Here is a 27,970-nt window from a genome sequence, read left to right on the forward strand (position 1 = left end):
CCCCATAACGGATCTCCAGATAATCTGTTCACAAGGTATTTTGCTTATTACGCATAAATTATGCAAATTAGGTACTTAATTACCATATTTTGCGCTCAAAATCTAATCAGGTCGACACCCTCTGGTCATGCTACCCCTATAAAGTTTCATCATCATAGCACTTACGGTTCTCAAGATAACGCGTTCACAAGCTTTTTCCGAACGCACACACCCCCACACACACACACACACACACACCATAGTGATTACTAAGTCTCTCCCTGAACATTCAGGCGAGACAAAAATGAGGTACCGCTAGGATGTACCTCATTTCCTATCATATTTACTGAACCGCTTGTCTTGAGTCACTGAAATTTCAGTGTAGTAATTGGATTCCTTGCCCCAATAATATACACAACTTTTGTTACAGTGTGTTATTATTTTTTGAGAAAAATGCAAAAATAGTCACAAATTTACCACAGGGGTGTAGTACCCCCTTAAACGAGTCTGATGTAGATCAAAATCATAATTCAGTTTTCAATTTAATTCATTACATGAGCCATTCTCAGCTTTATTTTACTAAAATCCCCATCATAATTAGACTTATGGTTCCTGAGATATGGTCATTTTAGTGTTGCTCAGAACAGTAAAATATAAAGGAAGTTGAATACTATTGTTGCCTATATCTCAAAATTAATATTCCTGACATCAGACTCATTTTGCTTGATCACATCACATATTATTATGTATTTGTTTCATTGATCTTGCAAATCATCTGTAAATGAAGGATATGATATTTTGGTCACACGCACATGTGCAACCTGTACTCTCAACTTCAGCTGCAATATCATCAAGACCCAAATTTCTTTGGATTATTATATTAAACCACAATGAGGCCAGTCTATAGATGATGTGACTTTTGATTACATTATTGAGGGCCTTTGTTTTACCCCTCCCCCATTTGTCCTGAGTTGAGAGTAATGCCATGTTGATTTCGCAGTGGCAGATTCGAATCGTGCATGCTAATCTAATACCGTGGAGTGTATATACACGCGTAGAAGGGGGATTAGTCCGTATGCTGGTGACGGAAACATACCGATTAGAATCTGCCACTGCAAAATCCAAAAAGGTGTTACTCTCAACTTGAGATGGAACACACTATAGGACACTGCCTTATCAGCAAACAAGTTTAATACTTTCAAATTTTTTCAGGTACCACAATCAATCAAATCACAAAAGAAATGATTTTTTTTAAAGATTTTGCAATGTGTACATCATGTGACATGATCTGTTCCATGGAGGCCAAAAAAGCCATTTTGAACATACTGAAAACACCTAAGGTCAAGCATGCATAGTTCTGAAGTTTTGTGATGTCTATTTTCTTGTGTATTTTCTTGTCTTTTCACTCCATATTTTTACCTTGTATCTCAATTTCAAATGTGCCACCTTTGGCCTCCAAGTACCAGATTATGTTACATATATTTGTTACTTTGCTTCTTGCCTGCTTAGGAATAACTGAGGCACCACTTTTTTATTTTCATCTCTTGTCACATCATCTACATTGACTGATCAGAGTATAGCAAGATTATTGCTACATGCATACCTTTAAGTATATAAATTCAGGGACTGTCGTTTGGAATTGGCAGGAGAGCATTAAATAGCTCTTCTAGAGCCTTCAAGAAGAGCTGTTTAGAACATTTACAATAGAATGTATTAAAAAGGGTAGAATGGTCAACTAAGGAGAGCTAAAATTAGCATTGGATGCAAGACATTTTTATGCGTAGCATTATCAGCTTACACTACTCAATTTTTGTTACATTTGCACACTTCACAGTATAAGTCTATTGCATAAAATTGCTACACATTTCCAAAATTGTGTAGCAAAGTGATCAAAATTGAGTAGCACTTTGCTCCACAAAACTGTCTATAGCCAACGCTGGCTAAAAATCACTCTCCTGTATCAGACTTAAGGAGAGCAGAAGAGAGCGATTGCTCTCCTCAAAATACAGTCCCTGTAAATTCAATAGATTGTTCATAATTCAAACAAAGAAATGTTTGCTCAGTGTTTGACCAGTTTGCCTCATCACCCACACCTATGAATTCATTATTGGAGTAATCAGTGCGCCATGTGGAAGTGCATGCGGTAAACATTTTCTTGCTCCATTATTCCAGTAACAAAACATTAACCTTTTCGGTAAATACCATAAACCTTTGTGAGTACAGCTGAGAACTTGTCATTTGACGTCACGCCGACTTGCAATGCGCAGTAACGATGTTCAATAAACGATGTGCGCATCGGCATGACGTCAAATGACGAATTCTCAGGTGTACTCGAAAAGTCTTATGGGATTTACCGAAAAAGTCGATGCACACCATTCCTTATTTTGACATGACGAAAATTTTGAGACAAGTTTAGTTAAAATTGGAGCATTTTTTCCATTTTTTTGCCCCTGTGAAGCTTAACATCAACTGCACTCAGAACTTGAATACTATAAAAAGGGCATGCTTTGTCTCATTGTCATATCAGCATGTACACATGCCAGGTAAGACTTGCGTACAACATCAAACAATAAAACATCTTGACAACTTGTATCATCTACTGTACTGGTCACACCTATTCAAACTGCCTGGTACCTGATATGGCAATTGACAACAACATTTCAATGTGGCCTGATACACAGTAGCTTCAATATTTCCCACATTAGCAACAGAATACCTCAGACTTCATCAAGCTTGTAGTACTGAGTCAAGTCTATCAATGCATATCTCCATGACATCATCAGCAATGCTGGCTGTCAGCATCCTGCAATTTTGAAGAAAAAAACAGTTGACAGTTAAAAAATGCAACATAATAGACCTTGTGTCAAATGCCTTTGTAGGTATGCCCTCCATATTTCCTTCAGAGCTTTACTGCAAGTGTGTCTCCTTTTCATGAGGTTTACTGCAGACGGTGTGGGGTAGCTCCCCCCCCCCCCATTTTAACTCCCAAAAGTACTGCATGAATGAATGCACACTGCTAGTGACCAAACCAGCACAAATTTATCAATACTGAGATACATTATATTATGTTACCGGTGCGATGGTGTGTACTTTTTGTTTGGAGGTAGCATGATATGTAAAAAAAAAGTACAGTGATTTATAGTGCACTACGCACAGGCACAACGCCTAGGCGTTGATCCACAAGCCTCAGCACACTGTAAAGTATAATGGTGTAGGTCATATGGTATAGGTCCATACACCAGTAGTCTAGTATTATTTCAAGTATCATTTTTGGGCATTCCAGTCGAAATCCATCACCCCTATGTTAGACATGACCTTAATCTCCCACACAGGAGGTTTAGATTTCAAATGGAGTCACCCATTCAGATAGTCCCATCTGAAATTCACACTACCTGTATGGAAGTTATTGTTTCTACAGATAGGTCCCCTTTACTATGGTATCGGTAACCAGTATCACTCAAGAACTACACCATCCAACAAATCTCAGGTCAGCTACAGTAACCACAATCTAAATATTTTCTAGTAGGGTTAGCAAGCATAGACTTACCTTGCTCTGAAAGATTTCAGTGTCGCTAGGTCAAGTTGTCCATTTTTCAGGGCTTTGATAAAAATTGCAGCAAGGCCCTGGAAGCAGCATTGCCGAATTCTGTTATGAGCTGGATTGTCCCAACTGGAAAAAAAATCATGGAGATAACATTTAACTTATATTCAGTCACTTTTCAAGTCACAACAGTACAACAGTCATAATGGTATTGTTTGTAAGAAAGGGTTTCACAGACCGCATTGGACATCACTGAGGGCCGCATGTGGTCCGAGTGGGGGATGCAGGTTGACCACTTCTGATCTAGTTTGTTCGACTTGTAATTGATGAAGATGATTCAATTTTTTTTACTGTAATAAAGTTTAAATTTACGGTCACATCAATACACATTTTAATGCAACATGCAACTAGCATAAGTGCTGCTGTTACTATTTTTTTTTTTTTTTCAGACTATCTTTATCTTTCAATTCCTCCATCTCTCAAAAAATTATAATAATATATTGTAAAAGCCAAGTGGCACATTTATCTGCAACCTATTGATTACGAGATCATTGCCTATATGTCATGCAATCCTAGCCAGTAGCAGCTTGTTCTTTTATATTACTTAGAATCAATACATTTATGGAATAAACCCTACACATGATAATGAATGGCCTGCTATGAGATGAAGATAAATAGTGTAAGTGTTCCTGGGGCACATGATGTTGAATGAATCGAAAATAATCTGTGTACCCGGCAGGGTCTTAGCTAGAAATTACGGGTTGCCCATCATTTGAATAAAATTGCCTATCCTAATTTGACCTTTATAACATTTACCAACCATCTATAGCCCATTGAGGGTTTAAAGATCTGCTGATATGGCCTTGTTCTACAAATCTGGTCTACTGAAATGGTCAATTAGCTTCTCAACACATACAATTTATGATATAGCATCTGTCACAGGCATTTTACCCATCCCAAGAGCAAACTCCCCACATAATATGACGGGCAGACGGGTGACTAGCTAAGACACTGGTACCCGGTACTTACATTGGTAGATTTGCTGTATACTGCCATGCTGTTAGTGAATATTCAATAGCTGCTTTCCAGCTCAAGCATCTCAATAGATGTCTGCCTTGTTGAAGACAACATTTCTGTAAAATAATATCATTTTTTGATTTGTCATTCATTAATTGATGGAATACTTCCTTTTTTATCTATGAATAATAATGAGTCAAGAGGTTGAAAAATATGAACAAAATTCATATTAAGCAGTGGCTTAGCTAGGGGTTGTGGCACCCAAGGATACACAATGGCACCCCCTCCCTATTCTTGAAACAATTGCACACAAAGCATGCACAAATTTGCACAAATAGAGCCTATTAAACACTCGTTAATTTTGGTTTAAAATGAAGCTGAATATCGCTCATTAATTGATGATATTGATGAAATGCGCACAAAACTATTGGATTGGTTAGTATTTTTAACATAAGATCGCAGACATATCGCGTACAGCAACTGGCAGCAGTGTTCATTCAAATGAAGTCTTTACGATCACCAGAATGTTGCAACAAACATTGTCCTTTGCATTCAACAGTATCATACATGTAATTACAGTGCTACAATGCAAAAAGATTGCAACAAGAACTGTTAGTGCATATTGATAAAATGATAAAACCAGCATTCAAAGACGCTCACCTTGAAAGACGACAGATGCACACGAACTCTACGATAACAGAGCGCCCCCCTGGTTGAGCCTAGCCTAGTGCGTGGCAATGCGCGGTAGACATTGTGCATTAGATGTGATAGTCTCTTCAACTGCGGAGTTAGATCTGGCTCTGGTAATTGACTGGTTACATCCTGTTTGGGGGGAATTATGCAAGGAAATATACCAATAAAATACAGAACACTTCACATTAGTCCACTTGCAAAGCAAGGTTAGATGAGCATTTTTTTTTTGGCCCATTTTCTTTTTGCTGCTTATTACTATATAAGTGGTATTAAAAGGATGGTTAACATTGGGCAATTAGCAAATTCCAATTATATCAAAGTTTATAAAGGTGTCAAAATTCAGAACTGGTATTTTTACAGGGAGTGAGGCTGGGTTGCCAAAAATAGCAAAAAATTGCTGATTTTGCAGAAACCTAACATCCACGGTACTCCAAATCCTTGCACACCACATGTTTTTATTTCCAAGAAAGAGGATTCAACCATTATATATTGAAATATTAATTAATTAAGTTAGAACGCTCTCTCTCTCGCTCTTATCCTACCCTATAGTATTTCTCTCTTCGTCTCTCACATCTCTTTTGGATGATTCGAATCAAGTTATACTGCACGGCACTTATAAACCAAATAAACCCACAAGCCAATTAGCCTTTTTGAGATATGGCGGACACAATAGGATGGTGCTACACAAAGTGGGTCAATCTTTTGAATTTGCCAGGTTTTACCTAGATTGAAGATTTTTTAGTTTTTGTCTACGCCATACTTTAAAAAGGCTAATGGGTATACCGTATAATGAATTGTCTGGTGGGGTGTTCACATTGCAATTTCGTACCTGACTTGATAGTAGCAATTTAGCCTGATCAATATGACTCATGTATGAATTCTTGTCAGTCAAGTGCTTTAAACAGTTATGGTACACCCTGGTTTTACTTAGTTTATGTCATTTATATTCACCTGTCTCAACTCTGGATTTGCCTCCACAAGATCAGTCACAAGATTCACCAGCTGCGATGAAGACAAACTTAACAAATGCAACCTAAGGGCACCCTTTGTAGACTCTTGCAAAACCTTCAATGACTTAGGCTTTTTGAATAATGTTCCCTCAACAATGCTGCCATCTGTGTAATCCCGTTTAGGAGTTCCCTCATCTTGAGCATCTCGTTTCCTCTTGCTAGAATCGGATCTTACACCACTCTCTGGGGTCTTTGGAGGCGTGTCTGGGTTAAAGGTCACAGAGACCGGGTAGGCTTGTTGCTCCTGGTGTTGTCGTCGTGTTCTTGGAGTGTGTCGGTACTCTGTAAAAAATTATAACACCCATCATTATAAAAGAAAGTAGTCACCGCAAAATCAAAAAGCCAGATGCCAATTATTGTCATCCGGTTATACATGTACATACGACTGCTTGAGCACATAAACATTTCTAAGGCTGCCTGGAGTACAAAAATGCCAATGTAATGTTGTTCGAAAATTCTAGCTTTAGTATGAACAACCGATAGCTTGTGATACTAAAGTTAGAAGGTGCAAGTATTTGTTCTAATGTCACGTACCTTGTTTGGCACATGCAGGGCACAATTTCATGCATATGAATAAAAATTTCTTCATCAAGTTAATTATTAAGATACATAAATGTTAGTCCAGCAAAATTGGACATTCGGAACAATTGTTTTAAAAGCGTAGAAGTGACAACGCTACACAGACGAGTTTTGTAATACCAGCAAGTTCTATCTTATGCACACAGTAACTATCGTGTCGTCGTGCATAAAAGATGAGCAAATGTAATGTAATGTTCAACATTGGATTTCCTAATTGTTCAGAGTTCTGGGTACATGACAGTGATCATTGAGCAAAATCTTAGTCCATTCTGTGTTAGTTCTGTGTAGCTACTTCTAATCTGCCCATGGAAATCATAGTAAGGGCTTTCCAAAAGTAAATTTCCTACAACTTCAAGAGGCATGTGCAGTGCATTGAGTGTGTATGAGCATGAACACAGTTAGCAATAAACAATCACCCTGATTGGCTGATCAACAAGATAGTTGACCCTTGACTCCATACAAACCTTGTGTCGTCACATCTTCATATATCTGCACATGTCTAGTACTTGTAGGTGACACATTTGTTGCATCATTTCTGGGCGTGTGAACTACTGCTGCGTTGCCATGGTTATTACCGTTTCTCAGATGATACGGTGGAGTAGGAAGAGCATCTAGCCAGGGCGGAAAGAGTAAATCTCTCTGATTTTCATCTGAAAGAAAAATGAAATAAAATGCAGAATTTGAGGGTTTTCATGTTATGACTTTCAGGTGGATGTCTGTGAAATCCTTTGCTTGCAGGCCATGGAGGGCAAAACAAATTCCAAAGATATGGGTTTGAGTATTCCACCAGAGGAAAACGCGACCGTGGTATTCGGCCATAATTGCATTTTTTGCGCTTTTTTCAAAATTATTTTTAATTTTTTTGAACAGCTAGCAATGCATGTTATTTATAATTCAATATAATGTCCCAGGCTGTTCAATATAAGCAACAGTATTTAAAAAGTATTTAGAACATGTATTGCCAACTGGTACTACAAAAGTGGGGTAATGTAAATTTGTAAACTCCTTAAGGGCTAGGGTATGAGCGTTTGGACAGTATTTATTGTGGGACATTAGAGCACATCAGACATATCGAATTGCATTCTGAATACGAAGAATGTCATTCTGATATCAAATAATTTTGATTTTTGAAATTGCAATTTAATACACATTTTATGGCAAATCATTAAAATTGATATTTTTGATATTTAACAGTACTTGAAGTAAACTTTATAAATCTGATGATTTATACTTAAAGTGTATGTAGGTGGGATGAAAAGCCGACGATCAATTGAAAATTTTGACCTTTCGTATTGAAGATATGGATTTTTTTCCCAAAACACCAAAATAAATGAGGTCTTTTTGGGAAAAAAATCCATATCTTCAACATGAAAGGTCAAAATTTTCAATTGACCGTCGGCTTTTCCTCCCTACTACATACACTTTAAGTATAAATCATCCGATTTATATAATTTACTTCGAGGACTGTTATATATCAAATTTTTATAATTTGTCATAAAATTTGTATTATATTGTGATTTCAAAAAATGAAAATTATTTGATATCAGAAAGACATGCTACGTATTCAGAATGCAATTCGATAGGTCTGAGGTGCTCTCATGTCCCACAAAAAATACTGTCGAAACGCAATAAACGCTCATTTTAGATCCCTTAAGGTGGTACTACACCCCTTGATAAATTTGTGACTATTTTTGCATTTTTCTCAAAAACTAATAACACATTGGTAACAAAAGTTATGTATATCAGTTCGGGGGCACTGCTAATTCAAAGACGTCTCTGATATCAAATACTCTTGAAGCGTCATGTCACATAACAGTATCATATTTCAGAGACGTCTCATAAATCACATACTCCTAGTTTCAAAACCCAGTCGCAAACGATACTAGTAATTTTGGTGAACGTGCCAGCGCAGTGGGAATAACTTGTGTATAGGCCTTATCAGGGTTGTAGCTAGCCCAAGTTGAGCATGTTGAGTGCCTGCTAATTTTATAGTAAAATTGGGATTTTTTTACTTCAAAACATTTGATTTTGGCCATTGCAATCTAAGTGTGTTCTGGGACCATTTGTCAGAATTTGCACAGATAGATATAATTTTGCACAGGTAGATATTTGCTAAACATAGGAAATCTTATTCTAATACACTCAGCTTCGTTCCGATGTGCTGCATCGAGTGCCGAGCTGTCAACAAAGCTCGACGTATGTGATATCACAGACCCCCGTATGTGAAATCACTGACCCGTCTTTGAAATCAGAGACATCTGTTTATTACGAGTGCCCCCGAACTGATATTAAATAAGGAAATCCAGTTGCTACACTGGAATTTCAGTGACTCAAGACAAGTAGTTATTGATTTTGATCATTTTTGACTGAAACCCCACAACTGTCAACTGTTGTCTGTGCTGAAATGAAATTTCCAGTGCAGTAGTTGTAGTCCTTGCCCCGATAATATCTTACTTGTCACCATTGTGCTATAATTTTTGAGAAAAATGCAAACAGGCACAAAATTGGCCAGGTGTAGTACCACTTTAAATTGATCTTTATTTTGGTAAATTCTGCCATTTCTGTTGTTTCCGTCATTTCTAAGCATGAAAAATATTTAACAAGAAAACAGAATATAAAACAACAGGATACAGAATCGCAGTCGGCTCAATAGTGCGCTGCACCACAACCAAGACCAAACAAAACCACACGTGTGAACTACATTGTAGCTTTCAATAGTTTCATTCATTAAGACAGCTTTTTTGCTCCGAGCTTGTCGTCTTGTTTGCTACCGTAAGGTGGACCTGTTTCGGCCACTTTTTGATAATTTCATTTTTTCTCAGAGATGACACATATGCTTTCTTTCTGCAATTTAAATTTTTTGTTATTATCTTTTAGCTCCTTCCCAGTGGGCACAATCGGGAAAAACTACGTTGTATGGATGTTGTAATAAGATCGGACGTCGGGCAACCAAATTCCAACGTTAACACAAGTAATAATCTAGGACGTCAGTACACCTATTAGTGATGACGTCGCACAAACGTTAATGGTAATGTCGGCCGAAGCGATCGTCGACGACTTCAATACAATGTTGAGGCAACACTTCATTGCCGACATCAGTACAACTGACAATAAAGATGTTGCATTAACGTCACCGGGTGACTACCCTGCGACAGTTGTCGTACGCCTTCAATATAACGTTGAGGCAACACTTTATTGCCGACATCAGTACAACTGACAATAAAGATGTTACATTAACGTCACCTGTTGACTACCCTGCGACAGTTGTCGTGCGACTTCAATACAACGTTGAGGTAAGACTTCATTGACGACATCGGTACACCAATGATTGAAGACGCCGCAACAACGCTCTGCCGTGCGATGGTTGTCGATGACCTCAATACTAACGTTGAAGCAACACTTTATTGACGACATCGGTACAACTGCGATAAAGACGTTGTATTAAGCTAGTCACATAATGACTGCCGTGCAATGGTTGTTGTACGATCTCAATATAACGTTGAGGTAACACTTCATTGACGACATCGTCTGCCATACGCTGGTTGTCATATGACCTCAATACTAACGTTGAAGTAACACTTCATTGACGACATCGGTACGACCGACGATAAATATGTTGCATTTGGCTTATATCTTAAAATGACAGTTTCTTACGCCGAGATTGGGGAAACGTCGTCGCACAAACCTTAATATGACGGTCAGAATGCCGTCCGCGATATCGGACCAACGTTGGTAAACAGCATGGCAGTTGACAGGCCTACTGTTTCCAAGTCATCGGAATGGTCAAGTTGGTCCAAAATTTTCTATTTACTAGGCGCATTAAAGTGTAACATTAAATAAAGACTATAAAAGCCCACTAGATAAACTAATAATAATAATAATGAGGATGATGATGATGTTGCAACTCATGATGATGATGATGATGATGATGATGATGATGATGATGATGATGATGATGATGAATATAATGCTTAGTGATAATGTAATATATAAACCTAATGAATATATAATTATATTTATACTAACAATAACATTTTGGAATTCAATCGTCAGTAAGATTTTTTATTTAAAAAAAAAGAAAAAAAATCAACAAATTTAGTAAATGTTCCATCCTCCAGGCAACCGTCGTCCAACGTTAGATATTGACGTTGACACAACATAGTAGCAACCAATTGTGCCCACTGGGTTAGCTTAGACTCGCTGAGTCTCATGGACGCCGTTCCTATGTCCATCAGACTCGTATTTCCCATTTTGGATGTCAATGGGAAATACACACTTAACGATTTGCGCCGGTTAGAAACTTGAAAAAAATCTTAAAATTTTATCAATGTATATAAAAATGGTACTAACCTTATTGTGCTTGCTAATTTAAGACTCGGTTGAAACAAAATTAAGGATCGAATGCATTTTAGTGTCCAAAAGGCAAAATTATCGTCAAAGTTCTGCCTGAAATCGGCACCCTTGCGAAGGGTTCAGAATTCGAATCGGGAACGAAAATATCCGATCTTTGCGATCAAAAACACAAAATTACAACTTTAAACATACTATTGGCAAAAGACATTATTACCAAACAATACAGAATAGAAAATTTGACATCATTTTCTCAAAATATTGAAAAATTTGCTCACTAGACATCTAAAAAGTTCGCAATCCAATTCCCGTTCAAACGCGTGGGAAACTGAAAGTGCGATAATCGTGACTAGGTTAGCTATAATTTTTTGTTTTTGTGAAAAAATGTTGCCTTCATATTTTTTATTTTTTTTGAGAAATGAGTGGCCAAAATAGCTCACCCTCTTTCGAGATGTTTGACAAAATAAAAGGTATGTTTGTATAGCTAAAAACACATTAAATAACCTTGTCTTGATGTAATGTAAAAGTTAATTTGATAAATTCATAATTTTAACAATCATAATAGCTTGGGTGGTCAAAAGAAATGATCATACATGTATGATGAATAGAATAGCATCCATTGAATTATCATGTTTAAAAATTGATCATAAAAATATAACACACTTTTTAAATTAAAGTCATGAAATAGTAGTTTAAAATCTTACTTTTCATGCTTTTTTACACTTACCTGGACTTCTAGGTGACACTGGTAAATTGCCAAGAGGCAAACGAAGACTGTCTGCTTGAAGATGATGGATTTCTTGCAATTGCGTAGCCATTTTTTTAAAGTAGAAATAAAATTTTGTTTCAATTTTCGCTGTCGAGTTAAATAAATGTTGGCATTCAAAATGCTCTTGCTCAGCCTCAAGTCTACTAATTTATTATTATTGCAGCATTTTGATGATTTAGATTTGATGTAGGAAAAAGAGTTCAATTGCTCGGGAAATTTCTGGTCCAATTCGTCAGTTAATCATTAAACTGGTCGGGGGGAAACTAAGCCAAAAAGGATGTGAGATAAACAAGTATAAACACTTGACTTCGGCAATGAATGGAGCTGAATGGGCGATTCATGTATGAAAATCGATACTTGCACAAATAAAATGGATTTAAAGGAGACACGCTTTCTGTAAATCGATTAGGCGTATCTAGATATTTTTTTATTGTTGTTAAAATTCTTATTTTGTAGGTATTTTATAAAGTTATGACACATTCTGCTGCTAAGTATATACTAAAAATATCATTGCAATCAGTTATTTTTTAATTAAACTTCCAAGCCAGTTTGAATTCTGAATAATTCAATCCTACATTAGCGAGGAGTAGAAACACTGGTTTAAAGGGCCACTCGATGTAAATTGATTTCGCGGCAAATCTGCAGTGGAATTTGGCGGGAGTTTTACAACGCGCGTTCTGATTGGTCAATTTTACCAAGGGTCGCCGGTAATCATACGGGCTGTACTTACCGATCAAAACAGATTTGGCCAAGATTTTTTGTATGCGTATGCCGTATAGTCCGGGGCCGTAGTGCATTAAGGTAAGCTTACCGTAAAATTGAGGTTTAATTTGTTTTTCAGATAAAGCGTATCATATTTCTTGGTTCTTTTCACATCACAAATAGGGCGCACACATCAGCAAGTGCGAAAGAACTTTAAGTCCGGCTTTTAAGCCTGATCAAGTTCATGAAATTCAAATTGCCACACAATCTATGTACTACGGTATTATTATAGTAGGTAACCCAGGCAAACCTTAGTTTTAAAACACATTTGCTAGTCAGTCAAATTCGCCGACAATGTCAATGCAACAAGCGGCTAGGGGACGCAGGGGTAACCTTGTCAATCAAATACTTCATCTATTGTGTTCAATACTTAATCCGATAAGTGATCGATGTATATATATCGATAAAAGTACATGTAGGATCAAGATCATGGAATTAAGCTACGGCGGCGCACATTAATACTTTACGAGGTGATTCAGCCAGGTACCTGGCAGCACTCAACAACAAGTTGTCATGACTTATATTCTTTGTGATTACGAAAAAAAATAATAATGATAATATTGTATAAGATTTTTTTTATTAAAGAAATTAAAACATTTTTTTTATCATTATCATAGGCCTAAATATGAATTCTTATAAACGTTATACATTATAAATATCCGCACGAACAGCATGACTATAATAGCTTGTCATAAAATGTAGGGCTAACTTGAATACAAATACCAATTCAATTTAGCAGAAAAATGTTATATTAAAATGCGCTTTGTGTTTTTTTTTATTTGGTTAAAAACTAAGCATTTTAATAGTCTCAAATTGTTAATACAAATAGGATTGAGTACAGGCCTAATACATATTTATTAGTATTATAGTTTTGCTATATTATTTTTGTTATTATTTATATATTGTGTTATTCAATTTTGAATTATGTTCAATTATCCCAGCAAACACAAAATGTTTTCGAGTTTTCGACATCATTCGCCAAAAGTGAGAAAAGGTTGCCAGAAAATGTTTAAATGTCGGGTTATATAAAGGGAATAAAACTTTTTCATTTACATTCAAAAACATTTTTTGATAACTTACTGCAAATATTCACAAACATACCATTATTTATGTGGTGACAAAATATTTGGCAAAAAATGTTTGCAGAAAATATTTTTCAATAACATTTTGAAAACATTTAAAATTGTAGTGTGTTTCCATACAAAACGTTTTAAAATGTTTTCATGACCTTTATTTAACCCGACATTTAATGTTATTAAAACGTTTTTTACCAAAACCAAAACCCAAAAGTGTTTTGTGTTTGCCGGGATGGCCTTTCAGACCTTCACATTAAAATGTAGAATACTTGGTAGCTTTATATTATAAATGATCAATGATTTAACATAAAAGTTATTATTATTATCATTATTTATAACATTGTGATGATTTTTCATTATTATTACAAATTTGTATTTCATTTCAAAATGTAATCTTTTATAATCCATGAAGATTTATGCGCATTACGTTAAACTTGGTCAATTCCGCACAGTGGTCCTCTGGGGATAATTGCCTATCGATTGGATTGATCATGGATATAAACGTATTGGTGATGTCATAAGCTTAACTTTGGTGGACAATAGAATAACCATTGATTGACAAGGTTACCCCTGCGTCCCCTAGCCGCTTGTGTCAATGCAAATTTACATAGAAATTTAAAACAACTGTTAGAAGAAGGAAACCTACATAAATATGTTTTCTATACTTCACTTGACCCAAATATATGATTTTTTATGGTGATAAGTCACTCGCACATGGAATTTTAGAGGGATTTGGATAGCAGTTCCATTAAAAAAAAGCTGCTATCATAATGAGACTAAGATCTAGAAACACCCCCGAAATGCCGTTTTGGGGAATTTTGCTAGCTGAAACTTTTTGATGAAAGTCAATCTTTGACAAGATGTAACTTTGCTACGGAAAGTGCTATGAAAAAATGGTTTTCAGTTTTGGCTTTGTTTACTCAAGGGCTTTAATTTGATATATAAAATGATGCAGTTTGATGGCACATTTGAATTCACCTAGCATACCTAATTATAGTATAGTTAGTCATGCACTGCGTGGCATGCTAGCCATGTTAGTACTTATAATAGTAAATAGTCATGGGAGTACTAGCATGACTAGTACTATAGTAAATACCAGAGAACTTCAGTGATGGCTCTTTCTAACATTGCGTCAACCGTAAACACGGAAGTGAGGTTCTGATTGGCTAATTATAATTAGCTACGATTGATCGGAGCCTGATCGATGTCTGATTGGCCGATTTCCTGCCGTGGCAATAGAGTCGGTGACTCTTTTCCATGGCGTGCGCATATACATTTGATTTTAATACATGCAACATCATGCCACCACTGAAGTTCTCTGGTATTTACTACATGTATAGGTTAGCCATGAAACATCATGGCCTAGTTGTTCCTTCCTCACCATAGGGCCATGAATGTGGTACCATGTTAAAAAGTCGGGCACCCTGAACTCATGTCGTGGTGATGACGTCACACTGACAACATCTATTTATAGGAAGAATTCAAAACACAGCGACAATAACGGTCAAAAGTCTGGTCTTTTACATCCTCAAATGTGCTCAAAATTTACGAACATGCACCAAATATGTTTTGTTTAAGTCTCATGAAGAAAAATGAGAATATTCACGCCGGGACAGGCCGAAAACCTTACCTCAATTGTAAAATCCACCCGATGTATGCCATTATATTCATTGTTGTAGTGTCAGTGATTGTCTCTGTGTATTGTCCTTGCAGTTGCAAGATGAGTTGTCAAACTGAATTTATACTTGATCGCTGAAACACCACCAGGAAATCAGCTCCACATAGTTGTTAAGCATTGAGCATGCTGACTGGGGCTCATAATTATTGCACAGCCCCTAAATAAAGGGGCAAATGTATACTTTGTGAAGTAATTGTTTTAAAACTTGCTCTGTTCGTATATAAACAGATATGTTCAGCTACATTTCTTACATACCATGGATACAAATAAAAGACATACTCCACTAAGTTGGCAGTTTGTACCTCAGAAGAGACGTCTCCTTCCAGAGGATCCGTTTTATGAAGATGGTAATATCCATTGTAGTGTACAGCAGAAACAGATAACAGTGGAAGAAGAAGAGGAGACAAAAATGGTGTAAGTTGTAATTTTGTCCCCCTCCTCGCAATTCGCCAGCGAAGTGTTATGTGTAATCCGATTATCACTATGTCAACTAGTCTTGCCAGCAAGACTTCAGTCTTTATCATAAACATAATGACATCTACGGACCTGAAGAGTCTATGGTTACAGTTACTGGAACTATAGACGAATCCAATTTCACGCATTCCTACACCTTAATGGCTGCCAAAGTTGGGTCCCCGTCGACTCCATCTCACCTAAAATGTGAAATGATTCGGCCTTGGAGGGTATTTTAAACTGCATTCTATCACCTGTGCTACACGTAGACAAAAGAATAATGACAGTGTACAACACAAAAGAATCTAACATCGAATTTTAAGCGGCTTTAATCCACCCAATTGGGCAGTCACTACACCAGTTTGGTGCATGTGGGGACCCGTCATGGCCGACCAAATCCTGACCATGACTTGGCTCGTTGGATTCGTCTATATGTCAACTGGATCACGCTTTTGAGTTCTGCACCACAATCAAAATGATCGCAACACAAAGTGTGTGTGATCCAGTTACCATGAAACCACTTCGCTGGCGAATCCATGACATTGTTTGGCTTATTTGCAATGTGAATTATTGATGGGGTTAGCTGGCTAGATTGAAGTATCATTGATGTCAAATGTGGACAAAATTCAGGTGTGTGTAGCTGGGAGGAAAAGCCGACCATCACATGAAAATTTGATTGAAAATATATGTGAAGTGTCATAAAAGGCCCAAATATGTGAGTCAAATTATGACTTTAAATACGCCATAGAACTCAATGTTAAACTGTCAAAATAGCCACTGGGGTTTCGTTTACTTTACCTTGTTATTTCAGCTTTAAATGAAAAGAAACCCTTCCTGGCAGGTATACAAATATTACTTTAACATTTTGGTAAAGAATAACAAAATTAAAACTTGACAGAAATCATACATTATGGCTTTAACCAAACGGATGTGGACCTCTCTATTGGAATGAATAATATGAATAGATAGATAGATAGATAGATAACAATCTTTATTCAGGGTATTTCATTCAGTTTACAAAAACTGGTCTCCCATGAGACCCTGATAATAATTAAATAATATAAGATTTTAACAAATAAAATAACAAGAGATAAATTAAATTTAAATAAAAAAAAAAAAAAAAAAAAAAAAAAAAAATGTGTACATATATGTACATGTAGGTAATATTTACAAATCAAGATGATAAAATGCATTTTATAAGACATGAATTTTAACAAACAGGAAGTGAAATTTAATACTAACAGAGGTGAAAAGGTGTGAATTATATGCTTATCTGTGATTTTAACATATTCACATTCATTGATGTAAGATTAATTCGAACATCAGAAGACAGTTTGTTCCACACTGAGGCACCTCTGTAAGAAAAAGTTCGTTTCCCTGAATAGCTAAATCATTTACAATATGCCTTCTTTTCCTCTGTCTACAGAGTACCTGAGTTTCCTTGCCATGTCTCTGGATGTCCTACAGCTCATTTTACCACAGTTCAAGATTATGAGTTACACTACAACAGTGCTCATCGTAATGTGTGTGGAACATGTAGTCGAGTCTTCCCATCGGTGCATCTTTTAGACATTCATGTTATGGAATGGCATGATGCCATGTTTCAAGTTCTTGCTGAAAAACAACCTATGGTATGTGAAGACCCTCTTCTTTTGCAGGATATGTGATATTGCTAGAGAATCAGTCAGTGTTCTTGAAGGTTTTTATGGGACTCATTTGGTTTTGAAAGAATTATAAATTTGATTTGCAAAAATCTGTGAAGAGAGTGTGTATTTTTTGTGGCAGGATTCACAAGTATCTCCTTCAGGGAAAAAAAGGAAATTAAATTACACTGCTATAATCACCAATGTAGCGAAGTACTGAACAAAACAATTCAAGTGCATGCCAGGGTTGTTTTTTTGCATCATCAAATTAAGCACTACAGGATTATCAAGAAATCATAAAATATTATTTCAATGTCAGTATGAAAATGTTAAATTAATATCATTCTTTTATCTTGTTTTGTTTGTTTCAGTATGAGTGTTTGGTGCAGTCATGTGGTATTAAGTTTCAGACAGCTGAAGAAAGGAAACTACACCTGGTTAGGGAACATCACTATCCCAAGGACTTCAGATTTGATCGCAGGGCTAAGAACAGAGGGTAAAGTCAAAGGTCAAAAATTTTAAGATGGGGAAGGATGAAAGCATGCAACATCCAGCTTCTGTAAAAGTGGAAATTCTGTGTGATTCATTTTTTTGCACTTCGACCGATTTTGAAGTATATCACTTTGTTTTTAAAATTTGTGATTCCAAGCATCCATATTGAGCTATACACAAAAGAAATACATTGTTATGTTCATGTTAGCTGCATAGAATGCAAAAAACATGAATATAAAATTATATAAAATTAGTGTGAGCCACTTTTACAGTACCTTGTGATTATGTGCAATCAAAATGTGATAATAAATCCTCATCAATATGAACTTTATGTAGCACACTTTGGGACTGATGGTCTGAACGACGCAAATTTCATAGATTAACAGTGTAAGTCAGAGCCAAGTGGAAAAAAATTAAATAAAAAGAGGCAAATTTATAATTTGTGTTCACTTCAGAATCTATTTAAGAAATGTGTACAAAACCAATGTATTTTTAGATCTTTAACAAAGCTATAAAACAAGGTACAAATCTACCCTTTTGGATACAAAATTGTAATTTTTTGCTGATTTTTTTTTCTTCAAAATTTAAATCAATCAAAAATGATTGCAGCAATAAAAAATTCAAAACAAAATTGTGTCATTTTGAAAATTGAGATGCGTATTTTGGCCTCCAAATTGTGTGAGTTGGATGTTTTTTAGTAAGGTAATGAATAAACAGCATTATAACCACGATACAGATTATCAGAAAAGTGTATAATAGTTTAGATCCATGGCTATATTGATCTCAGAGTGTCCCTCTAAAAGCTAATGATATGTTCATATTATTCCTACAGAAATATTCCACAGCCTGAATTACAGCACACCCACGCACAAGATGACTCAATGGATGTTGGCACTAGTCATACAGAAAGTCATCAACCTAGTACAGACATCAAACCAGCACCCAGGCAATACAGGTAATGTAGGGACTTATGCCCTCCCTGGTAAAAATGCAGTACATTAGCGCCAATCCGGCTTGAAATGTGGGGGACAATCAGTAAAAATTGTCAAAAAGTGGCTGAAAAGAACAAAAAATGGGTCATTTTGCCTAAAGGGAGGGGGCACATCCTCCTACCCCCGCCCCAGATTGACACCCATGCCTGCAAATATATTACAAAATGGATACTGCCTTTTTGCTTTGAAGACAGGTGTTTTAGAATCAGGCTGTTCTTATTATAGTCAAAATGCAGTATGTACAAGTAAATGACACTGTATATACCGTAAAACCCCTTCTACAAGCATATAGTGTACTTCTGATGAAAGCTACATTAATCCAGTCGCCATTATGGAGTTAGAGCAAATAAATTACGGATCCAAGCATATACAAACAAGTATTATTTTAAGACCGATCTATTGTATTGGTATATTAACGCTTGCTTCGAATTAATTAAGCTTTTATAAAAAAACTCTATATATGCTTGTAGACGGGGTTTTACGGTAGTGCATTTTTATTTGATAAGCACAGGTGTATGTATTGGTTTGCCTCAAATTTGGTAGTGATGTAGGTGTTGGTCGCAGTATCAAATCACGCATGTAGCATTAATTGCAGAGCATAAACACATGCATACAAGGGTGGTGTCTTGGCACACTTGCAGCGATCACATGATAGCAGAACAGTGTCTGAATGATGAAAAGTTAATTAAAAATAAGACTGAGAATTTTGTAAGCCTGCATGTTTACACTGTTTTACTGTGTTTTCACCAATAGAGTTCCAAAGAATATTTGTTTTGGTAGAGGCGGTGCAAGAACTTTTCAAAGACCTCACACCAAGCAACATCAAGGCAAGAAACATAATAAAACAAATCCTAGTGAAACGAGGAGAAATAAGCCAACAAATAAAACAAACTTTGAACACCCTGAGCAACAAATGCATCATGCAACACACCAAGAGAGTTATCATGAGCAGACGATGGGTGAACATCAGCCAACAGAGAATGAACCTGACACTATGGAATCACAGGTAATTAAGAAAAAATAGTGTCTGTAAGTAAGCAACATGGCAGATAAAGCCTTTGTACTCCAGACTGATGGCTAATTGCTAATTTCTTTCCCCATAGACCTATTGGGCTATTGGGAAACAATGAATTTTTAAGGTGATAAAAAACTATTTTTTGCATATTTTTCCTACTCAGTGGGCAGTACCTCCTTAGGCTTCCCAAGAATGGCCATTGTCCAAAACTTAGGGCATGTGGCAGAAAACCACACCCTTTAAAAAACTGGAACCAGTTCTGGTGTGGACATGAATTACAAACTAGTAGAGATTGAAGTGTTGGTTGTGAATTTTTCTGTGTCTTCTGGTGGTGATGTATTGAAGTAAGCTGTTCCACTTGAGGAATCTTCCCTCTTACTTCTAGCTAATCCCAGCGTATACGTGACACGATCTGGTCCATGGAGGCCAAAGGCGGCAAATTTGAAAATACATAAGAAAATAGACATCAAAAAACTTCATAACTTTTGAACCAAGTATGCTAGACCTTTGGTGTTTTCAGTAAATAATAGCCTATTGTATGCATAATGTAATAATTGCAGGTACTCAATTTTCAAAAATGCCTCCTTTGACCCCATGCACCAGAACCTGTCACATATGTCATGTTTCATTGCTGACATACTACTCTTCTTGCTGTATTTTAATGTTACAAACCTGGCCATCCTATTTAGACAGCTTCAATTTGCTTCACAAGAGTCTTTGTGTGCGGGTCCCAATCCAAGGAACTGTATTCCAAAATTGGGCAAACCAATGTTTTGTATGCCATAGTATAATGTTTAATGCATGCATGAAGATTACCTCTCAAAAATCCCAGCGATTTATTGGCTTTCGCCGTGATGCTCCCAATGTGCAAGTTCTATGTTTTAACCGAAAGGGATTTTTTTTTTTAAATCCCTTTCGGCTCCTCCCAGGACTGTATTATTAGTTTGTATGTATACTTGCATGGTGTTCTGGTGTGGGTTATTTTAAGCATGTGACATTTATCTGGGTTGAGCTTCTCTGCCACTTGTTTTGCCAGTGTGAGTTTATCAACATCTTTTGGCATCTGTGGCCATCTGCAAAAAAGACAGACATTGCAGTTGCAATACAGGCCCTCTGGAAAGGTAATGATAAACAAAGTCCAGTGACCCATTATGTAAAATGAGTCTTACGCAGGGAAAAACAGAAACTGAGAATGTTCTTGACCCTCGCCTAAAAAATTCAAGTCTTCTATATTTAAATCATAAAATTTACATTTTATCTTGTATTTTGTGTAGGATACTATGGATACCAGGTGACACAGCAAAAACCAACACCATTTCAACAACTGTGTGCCTCTACTGCAATGAAGGAATTCAAAATAAGAGCAGATAATGAAGTACCCCCTCACTTTCTCGGTGCTGAAGTTTATGTGAAATTTGTACATGAGCAAACAAAATCAAGTGACTTCCCCACGGACACAACACATTAGCCCTGATGGGCTTTGCACTCACAACCTTGTATACCTCTGAATTTACTGGTAGTGTGTCAAGATTTTTAAAAACTTTCAAATAATTAGAAATTGTGCGGGTTATTAGCTTCTATACTCCCTGCGGTATTCATCGCATGGTAATCTCAAAACGAGATTCTACCTGCAAAGTGCATGTTGCGTGTGCCTGTCAAACGTGTGCTTTAATTGCTGCGCACGCTTTGCTGCGCACGCCTTCTGGCCTTGCTAGAAAAATGCGAGAAACAACAGAACACTTTTAGTGCATGCATTTGCTGGGACCTCGTTTTGATAGCAAGATGGCGGATCATGCAAAGGGTGAATATGTGTTAGTCAGCGTCTCCAAAACCAGTTGTGGAGAACGATTATGCTGGAGTGTTTTTAATGAGTGTTTGTATAAGTGTATAACTTCATTAATGCAGATTTTTATGATAAGAGTTAATTTTATGACTTTTCTAATCACTCATTTGGGTCACACATATAAGACAACAATAATGGACGATATCAAATCAATTTGCATTCAGTTGTGGAATAACTTTATTTACGTAGTTTATATGTATAGCAATAACAATAGGAACAAAAAGGAGTTATTTGGTAACAGGCCAACTACATTTCATAGAACACATTTACAGAAAATCATATACAATGGTATTTCTCTGTTATAGCCAGTACCTGGAGTTTTTACAATCCTAAATAAAAATGACAAAAAAACTAATATATAGGTGTAATACTGTGCGTCATTTGAAGTTGAAAATAAGCATGCTTAGCCACTGTGCATAAAAGCGGACTAACTTAAGTTTTAGATTACGATCCAAACTAGGCTTATGACACTCTGTGGTCAATACCTGTAGAAATTGCGCTATTGCAGTTGAAATCCATACACCATAATTATGGAAGACATGACCTTAATCTCCCACACAGTGAGTACTAACAGCCTTCAAATAGAGTCGCCCATTCGGGTAACCCCATTTGTAGTGCACACCCCGTGTGTGGAAGATGAATGTCATGTGTTCCATAGGGGGTGTATGGGTTTTAACTGGAATAGCCCAAATGGAGACCATCCTCTGATTTGAATGCGCATAATTTCATAGCTGGCAGTATAAAACTTTTGTATGCAGCCACAATATAGTCACATCACTGGATCCTTGCATGTAATTCTGCACAGAATTAGCTTGTGCCAAGACTGCATCGAGAGATTATATCGTTTTCAGATATATGATCCCTCAATGGATTTCTGAGCTACATGTAATTCTGAGCAGAAATAACATGAACAAATAAGAACCAAAAACCAAAATATGTGTGGACTTGATAGCACCACCAAATAAAGAAAAGTTATGACATCATCTGACCCACTCAACTCTAAAGGAAGAATTTTGGGATAAGTTTGATTTTTAGACAAATTCCCATCAATGGGATTTTCCAATTGGAATCCATACACACCCTATGGATGACACGACTTTACTGTTCCACACAGGTAGTGTGAATTTCAAATGGTTTTAAGTCTATATATGATTGACTCAATTTGAAATCTACACCCTTTGTGTAGGAGATTAAGTTAATGTCTTCAAAAGGGGTGTCTGGATTTCAAATGGAATAGCACAATGCATGACTTATCACAGGATTAGTTATCTTTAGTAACTTACTTAACCCAAAGATAAATTTTGCATTTTGTTGCAACTTAACTCAAATTCTGCCTTTGGCCTGAATGACAGGCTGATTGTTAAAATGATATCTTCTATACTGTCAACAAAGAAAAATCGATCTTCAAATAATATATGACAATCTAAAATAATAGTTTTATTCATGCAAAGATACAGGACAGACTAATACCATCACACCAGCATGAATCGCACCAGGCTGTGAAACATGCTGCAAAAATTGGGAGCATAGGGCAATACACTTACAGTTTACTGAAATCAAATAATGAAAAAGAATATTACAAATTGTAGTCTTAATTATTATTTTAAAGCACAATCAACATTATTACAGACTACATTTCAGCTACTTGGAACACAAAAGGATTAATTGCTAAAGCTGCTTGGAGTGCAAAAATGTTAACTGTTGAGGTTAAGCACAGGTGATAACCCCTTTTGTGCTCCAGGCAGCCTTAGCAGTTAACCTGTCTGTGCTCTAAGCATTGGGACTTTGCAAGTCCTTTCTCTGAGGCAAGAAATTAATTTTACATACTAATCAAAAATAATTAAACAAAAATGCTAATAAACTATAGTGTCCAATATTAACATAGCAGCTTTTTGCACAATGATATTCTCTTTGGTAGCTTTTTTTTTCCATACAGGGTGTCTAAATATTGAATATTATTATTTTTTTTACACACCCTGCATATACGAGAACCCATTGCTATGGTAGCACAGCACTATACCAAGCCCTACAACAACAGGCACAGTTCAACATCCCTTACCTTTCACTATATAACACTGAGGTCAAGGATATTTTAACAGACAGGTCTTGAAAATGATCCTTGCCCCCAAGTGTAAGAAACAAAAGGTGATGGAAGCCGGTGGTTTTAAAGCATCCAAAATAAATACAGGCAGGTTTTCAAATCTCCATTTTGATTGGGGGTGGGGATTTCAATGGTTTTTTTTTAAAAGGTGACAGATTACATAGTTTAGCACCTCCTGCACCCTTTGGGTATACCACATTAACAGTTCTATGGGTCATTTTGATGCACATATGTGACACGATAAAGGGAAATGTGTCGGATGTCGCTAATATTGATTTTGAGATATTGGCAAAGAGAGTGTTAAAATTCTTTTGTTTTATATTGTTTTAAGCGATTGATAATTTCACGTAGCTTCGCAAAGAAAAGTCGTATCAACATGGGATTTTCAGTTTCTGAAAGCTCTAAATGTCCTCTTTAGAAACTTAGGTAAAACTCATTTTCGACCAGGGTCGACATGTGACTCATTCCCTTTGATCATGTCACATATTAGTATCTAGCCCAAGTATTGGAGCTACTTAACTTGGAAACAGGTTGATTTGATGATATGCCTTCATGTAAGGTAGAAAACACTATTCCAAAAACTGGACCCCCCTTTTTTTTAGAAAGGCAGTGCCTGTTGTTAACATGCAACAAAAATAAAATACCTGCAAGATTTAGGACAAACTATGATAGGTGACAAACAAGACAGACATGACACAATAAAAACAAATGCAGCATTTTTTAGTAGAAAAACAAATCACAGTTAGGTTTCTAGTTTAAAAATTGCACATTTTGGGGCAAACGATGAGACAAAACTCAACATAAAACTTGGCAACTTGAATCTACTGGAATGTTCTATAGTATATGGTTACTGGCCATAACAGATATACATCAATTACTTGTGCGACATTGTTGAAGGCAAAACAGGTGTATCTACCATTCTTTCTCCAATAGCAATGCTCCCTTTTGTGTTGGTTCATTGGCACATGATAATTATTGGGTATGATTGTCATCGAAAAGGAAACTCTGTTTTAGTGCCAGTGGGACATAACTTGATTACATGATATAGTAAGCCACTATCAAATTTATTTTTGTTCTGACTGCCAGCCAATTTGAATAATTCATGATAAAAAAATTCAACATTTGTGTACGTCCATATCAAAATGGTGCACTTGTCGGCTGCTACATGTATCTCTTTTTACATAATAGCTATGAATAAATACCCGACTCATCTCAAGTGAAAGTTACTTCAAATCATCCCCAATACAATTCACATGGTTTAGGAATACAAAGAACATTCCTTGTAACTTGGGGATGATTTGAAGTGACTTCAACATGAAACGAGTCTGGTATTTATTCATAGCTTTTATGTAAAATGAGACACATGTAGCAGCAGGCAAGAGCATCATTTTGATATGGATGTACACATTTGTGCTAAAAACCTGCTATGGCATAACTTCCAATGCATTCATACCATGCCAGCTTTGGTTTGAAGGTTAAGATGAGGGCCAGGAGTTAGGATTAAAGGTAAAATTTGGGTTATGGTTATAATAAAAAGGGAGTGATGGGATTAAAATGTTGACACATTTCTCATACATGTATGCTCTTAAAAATTGATGTAATTTTTACTCTATTTTTGAGATAGGGAGGGAGGGAGAGGGGTTATGCTTCTAACAAAACTAGAAAACATTTATTGGATTTCAATGATCTTTTGGCTTCTTCCCTTATTGGATATCATGAAGTTGTAACTTTTCACTAAATAACATAATAAAGGGGAAAACTTTACACACCATTGACATCAACTCAGTCATAGGAATGCCCACAAACACTGGCAAAAGGGAGTTTGATATCAGAAAATAAAAATGACGGATAAATCCAATTACATTAAAAAAATGTTACATCATACTTATTATACATACCGTAAATCAATGTTAATTTAGAATCAGTTTCAAAATTATAGTGATAAAAAATTCACACAATACTGCTCTCTATTTATATATATATATTCATATGTATATTGGTACAGGTTTAAATTATACTATATCAGGCCTTGACAACACATATAAATATCTTGATTCATCCAGTTTCAGACTTCACTTTCATGGCAAGAATACAAAACAACAACACCAGGACATTTTTACACATGTTTAATATTTAACATTAAATTACTTTAAATAGGAGTTTTGTTTTCACATGGCAATATTGACAATTTTGATCCATGTACATGCCGTATGTTTAAATGTATCCTTTAATTACAAGTGATTAAATTTTATAACTTGCTTCTCCAAAATTAAGGAGTTTATTTCCTTCCTATGCTTTGTTCAATTCATAATAGACAAAAAGTTAAAATCCATACATGACCTTAATCTCACACATAGGGGTGCAGCTTTCAAATAAAGTCACCCATTCAGGTAGTCCTATTTGAAATTCACACTCTCTGTGTGGGAGATTAAGGGCATGTCTTCCATACATGGTGTATGGATTTCAACTGAAATATCCCTATCAGTTGCCCATATCACAACTCGCATTTAATGGAGAGCAAGCCTTAGTAAAATAACTGTCATTGCCTATTAAAAGAACTTGCTCAGCTTAAAACACTAGGAGCTATCAATTACTCATCCTGAAACCGCAAGGAGAGCTGCTGACTGCTCATCTGGGAGAGGGGTGTATTGTGTTATAAGCTTTATATATTTATTATGCAACACTGTCCTCACTTTAATATTAGAGTTGCACATGCATGCTTACACACTTATGATATACTGGAATATCTTTAGAAATAATGGAAGTGTCTTAACCTAGCTCAAGCTTATGTTGACTAATTCAAGACTTTGATGAAGACCACAATTTTCTCAACATGTTTATGTCTTTTGTTTACAAAGATATGAAAACTGTTCTGAGCACCTTATGGTAAAGTGCAATTGCACCATTCCTGGGGATGTCACATTATGTTGCCAAGGTATCACTAAACCAGGTTCGTAAACAAGAATGGTGATTTAAATGTTTTTAGGAAGGTGTACATGAATTTGTTTTCTGTACCTCAGTTTGTCAAGAACTGAAACATACTAAACATGGTTACTTTGGTGGGTCGTCCAGAACATAAATTACTATAACACTATTTTCATACTTTCCACAACCAAACTGAATGTTGAGAAAAGGACAAGTCAGAAAAATGATGACATGGTCAATATCACCTGAAGTGGTGGTGTTTCATCAAGTTGGGTTTTTAGGATGTTTGCGTGCAAAAACCGCTCTTTTATGAGCTTTCCCTACATCTCACAACTCTGGATATACATGTATATAAAATATTGGCCCCCATTTGCTGATATACATAAGATTTGTAATAAAATACTACATTGTACTGGTTTATGCCACAAAATAAGAGCAAGATGTTCACTGGCCATGTGTGTAATGACTAAGTGGCTTTGGCTATTCTAGTTGAAATCCATACACCCTATGGAAGACATGACCTTAATCTTCCAAACAGAGTGTGAATTTCAAATGGTGTTACCTGAATGGGCGACTCCATTTGAAATCTACACCTGGGAGATTAAGGCCATGTCTTTCATATGGAGTGTATGAATTTCAACTGGAATTTATTAGACCTCTGCTGAAGAGAATTTTGCCTGTAACATGCTCATCTGTAAGGACAAATGTCTTTTTACTACAATATATTTGTAGACTCATAAAATGACCTTTGAATGTGTGGGGTACACAAAACTCACATGCCACAACTTGAGGTCAAACTTTAAGCTTTAAATGTTGACTGGAGTTGAATGAACTATGCTTTTGGAGATGAGACTATTTCAGCTCATAGTGAGCATGTAGAGATGATCAAGTATACACTTAAAATACAAACAGAAGCAGACGACGAACAGACCAAACAAGCCATGGTCAATTGTGATCAAAATTGCTGCCAAATCATTGCAAGTACATTGCACTGATGAAGTACTGTATACACTGTAATATTTGTGCAGAGAATTATAAAACACTTTTTGGAA

At 36.2% G+C, this 27,970-nt stretch overlaps 2 protein-coding genes and 1 long non-coding RNA gene across 3 annotated transcripts in view; 2 read left to right on the plus strand and 1 right to left on the minus strand.

Moving 5' to 3' along the window:
• Window positions 1-1,228: 1,228 nt before the first annotated feature.
• On the minus strand, window positions 1,229-12,266 carry LOC140169990 (uncharacterized). The gene is made up of 7 exons (XM_072193304.1): window positions 11,897-12,266; window positions 7,284-7,469; window positions 6,182-6,522; window positions 5,198-5,359; window positions 4,550-4,653; window positions 3,527-3,649; window positions 1,229-2,782 (listed from the first exon to the last, which is right to left on the minus strand). Exons 1-7 carry the CDS (start codon window positions 11,985-11,987, stop codon window positions 2,707-2,709), a joined length of 1,083 nt encoding a protein of 360 aa, XP_072049405.1. The 5' UTR covers window positions 11,988-12,266; the 3' UTR covers window positions 1,229-2,706.
• The window catches only part of LOC140169996 (uncharacterized), a 216,157-nt gene continuing 196,540 nt past the window's right edge, over window positions 8,354-27,970 (plus strand). The window contains exon 1 of the long non-coding RNA XR_011861451.1: window positions 8,354-8,474. This is a non-coding gene — a long non-coding RNA (uncharacterized lncRNA). The remainder of the gene's footprint in view (window positions 8,475-27,970) is intronic.
• LOC140169985 (zinc finger protein 511-like) lies at window positions 15,443-21,912 on the plus strand. Its single transcript, XM_072193297.1, has 6 exons — window positions 15,443-15,868; window positions 17,334-17,538; window positions 17,922-18,046; window positions 18,875-18,997; window positions 19,788-20,040; window positions 21,324-21,912. Exons 1-6 carry the CDS (start codon window positions 15,711-15,713, stop codon window positions 21,342-21,344), a joined length of 885 nt encoding a protein of 294 aa, XP_072049398.1. The 5' UTR covers window positions 15,443-15,710; the 3' UTR covers window positions 21,345-21,912.

Source organism: Amphiura filiformis, chromosome 14, assembly GCF_039555335.1.
Source record: "Amphiura filiformis chromosome 14, Afil_fr2py, whole genome shotgun sequence".
Classification (NCBI taxonomy): domain Eukaryota; kingdom Metazoa; phylum Echinodermata; class Ophiuroidea; order Amphilepidida; family Amphiuridae; genus Amphiura; species Amphiura filiformis.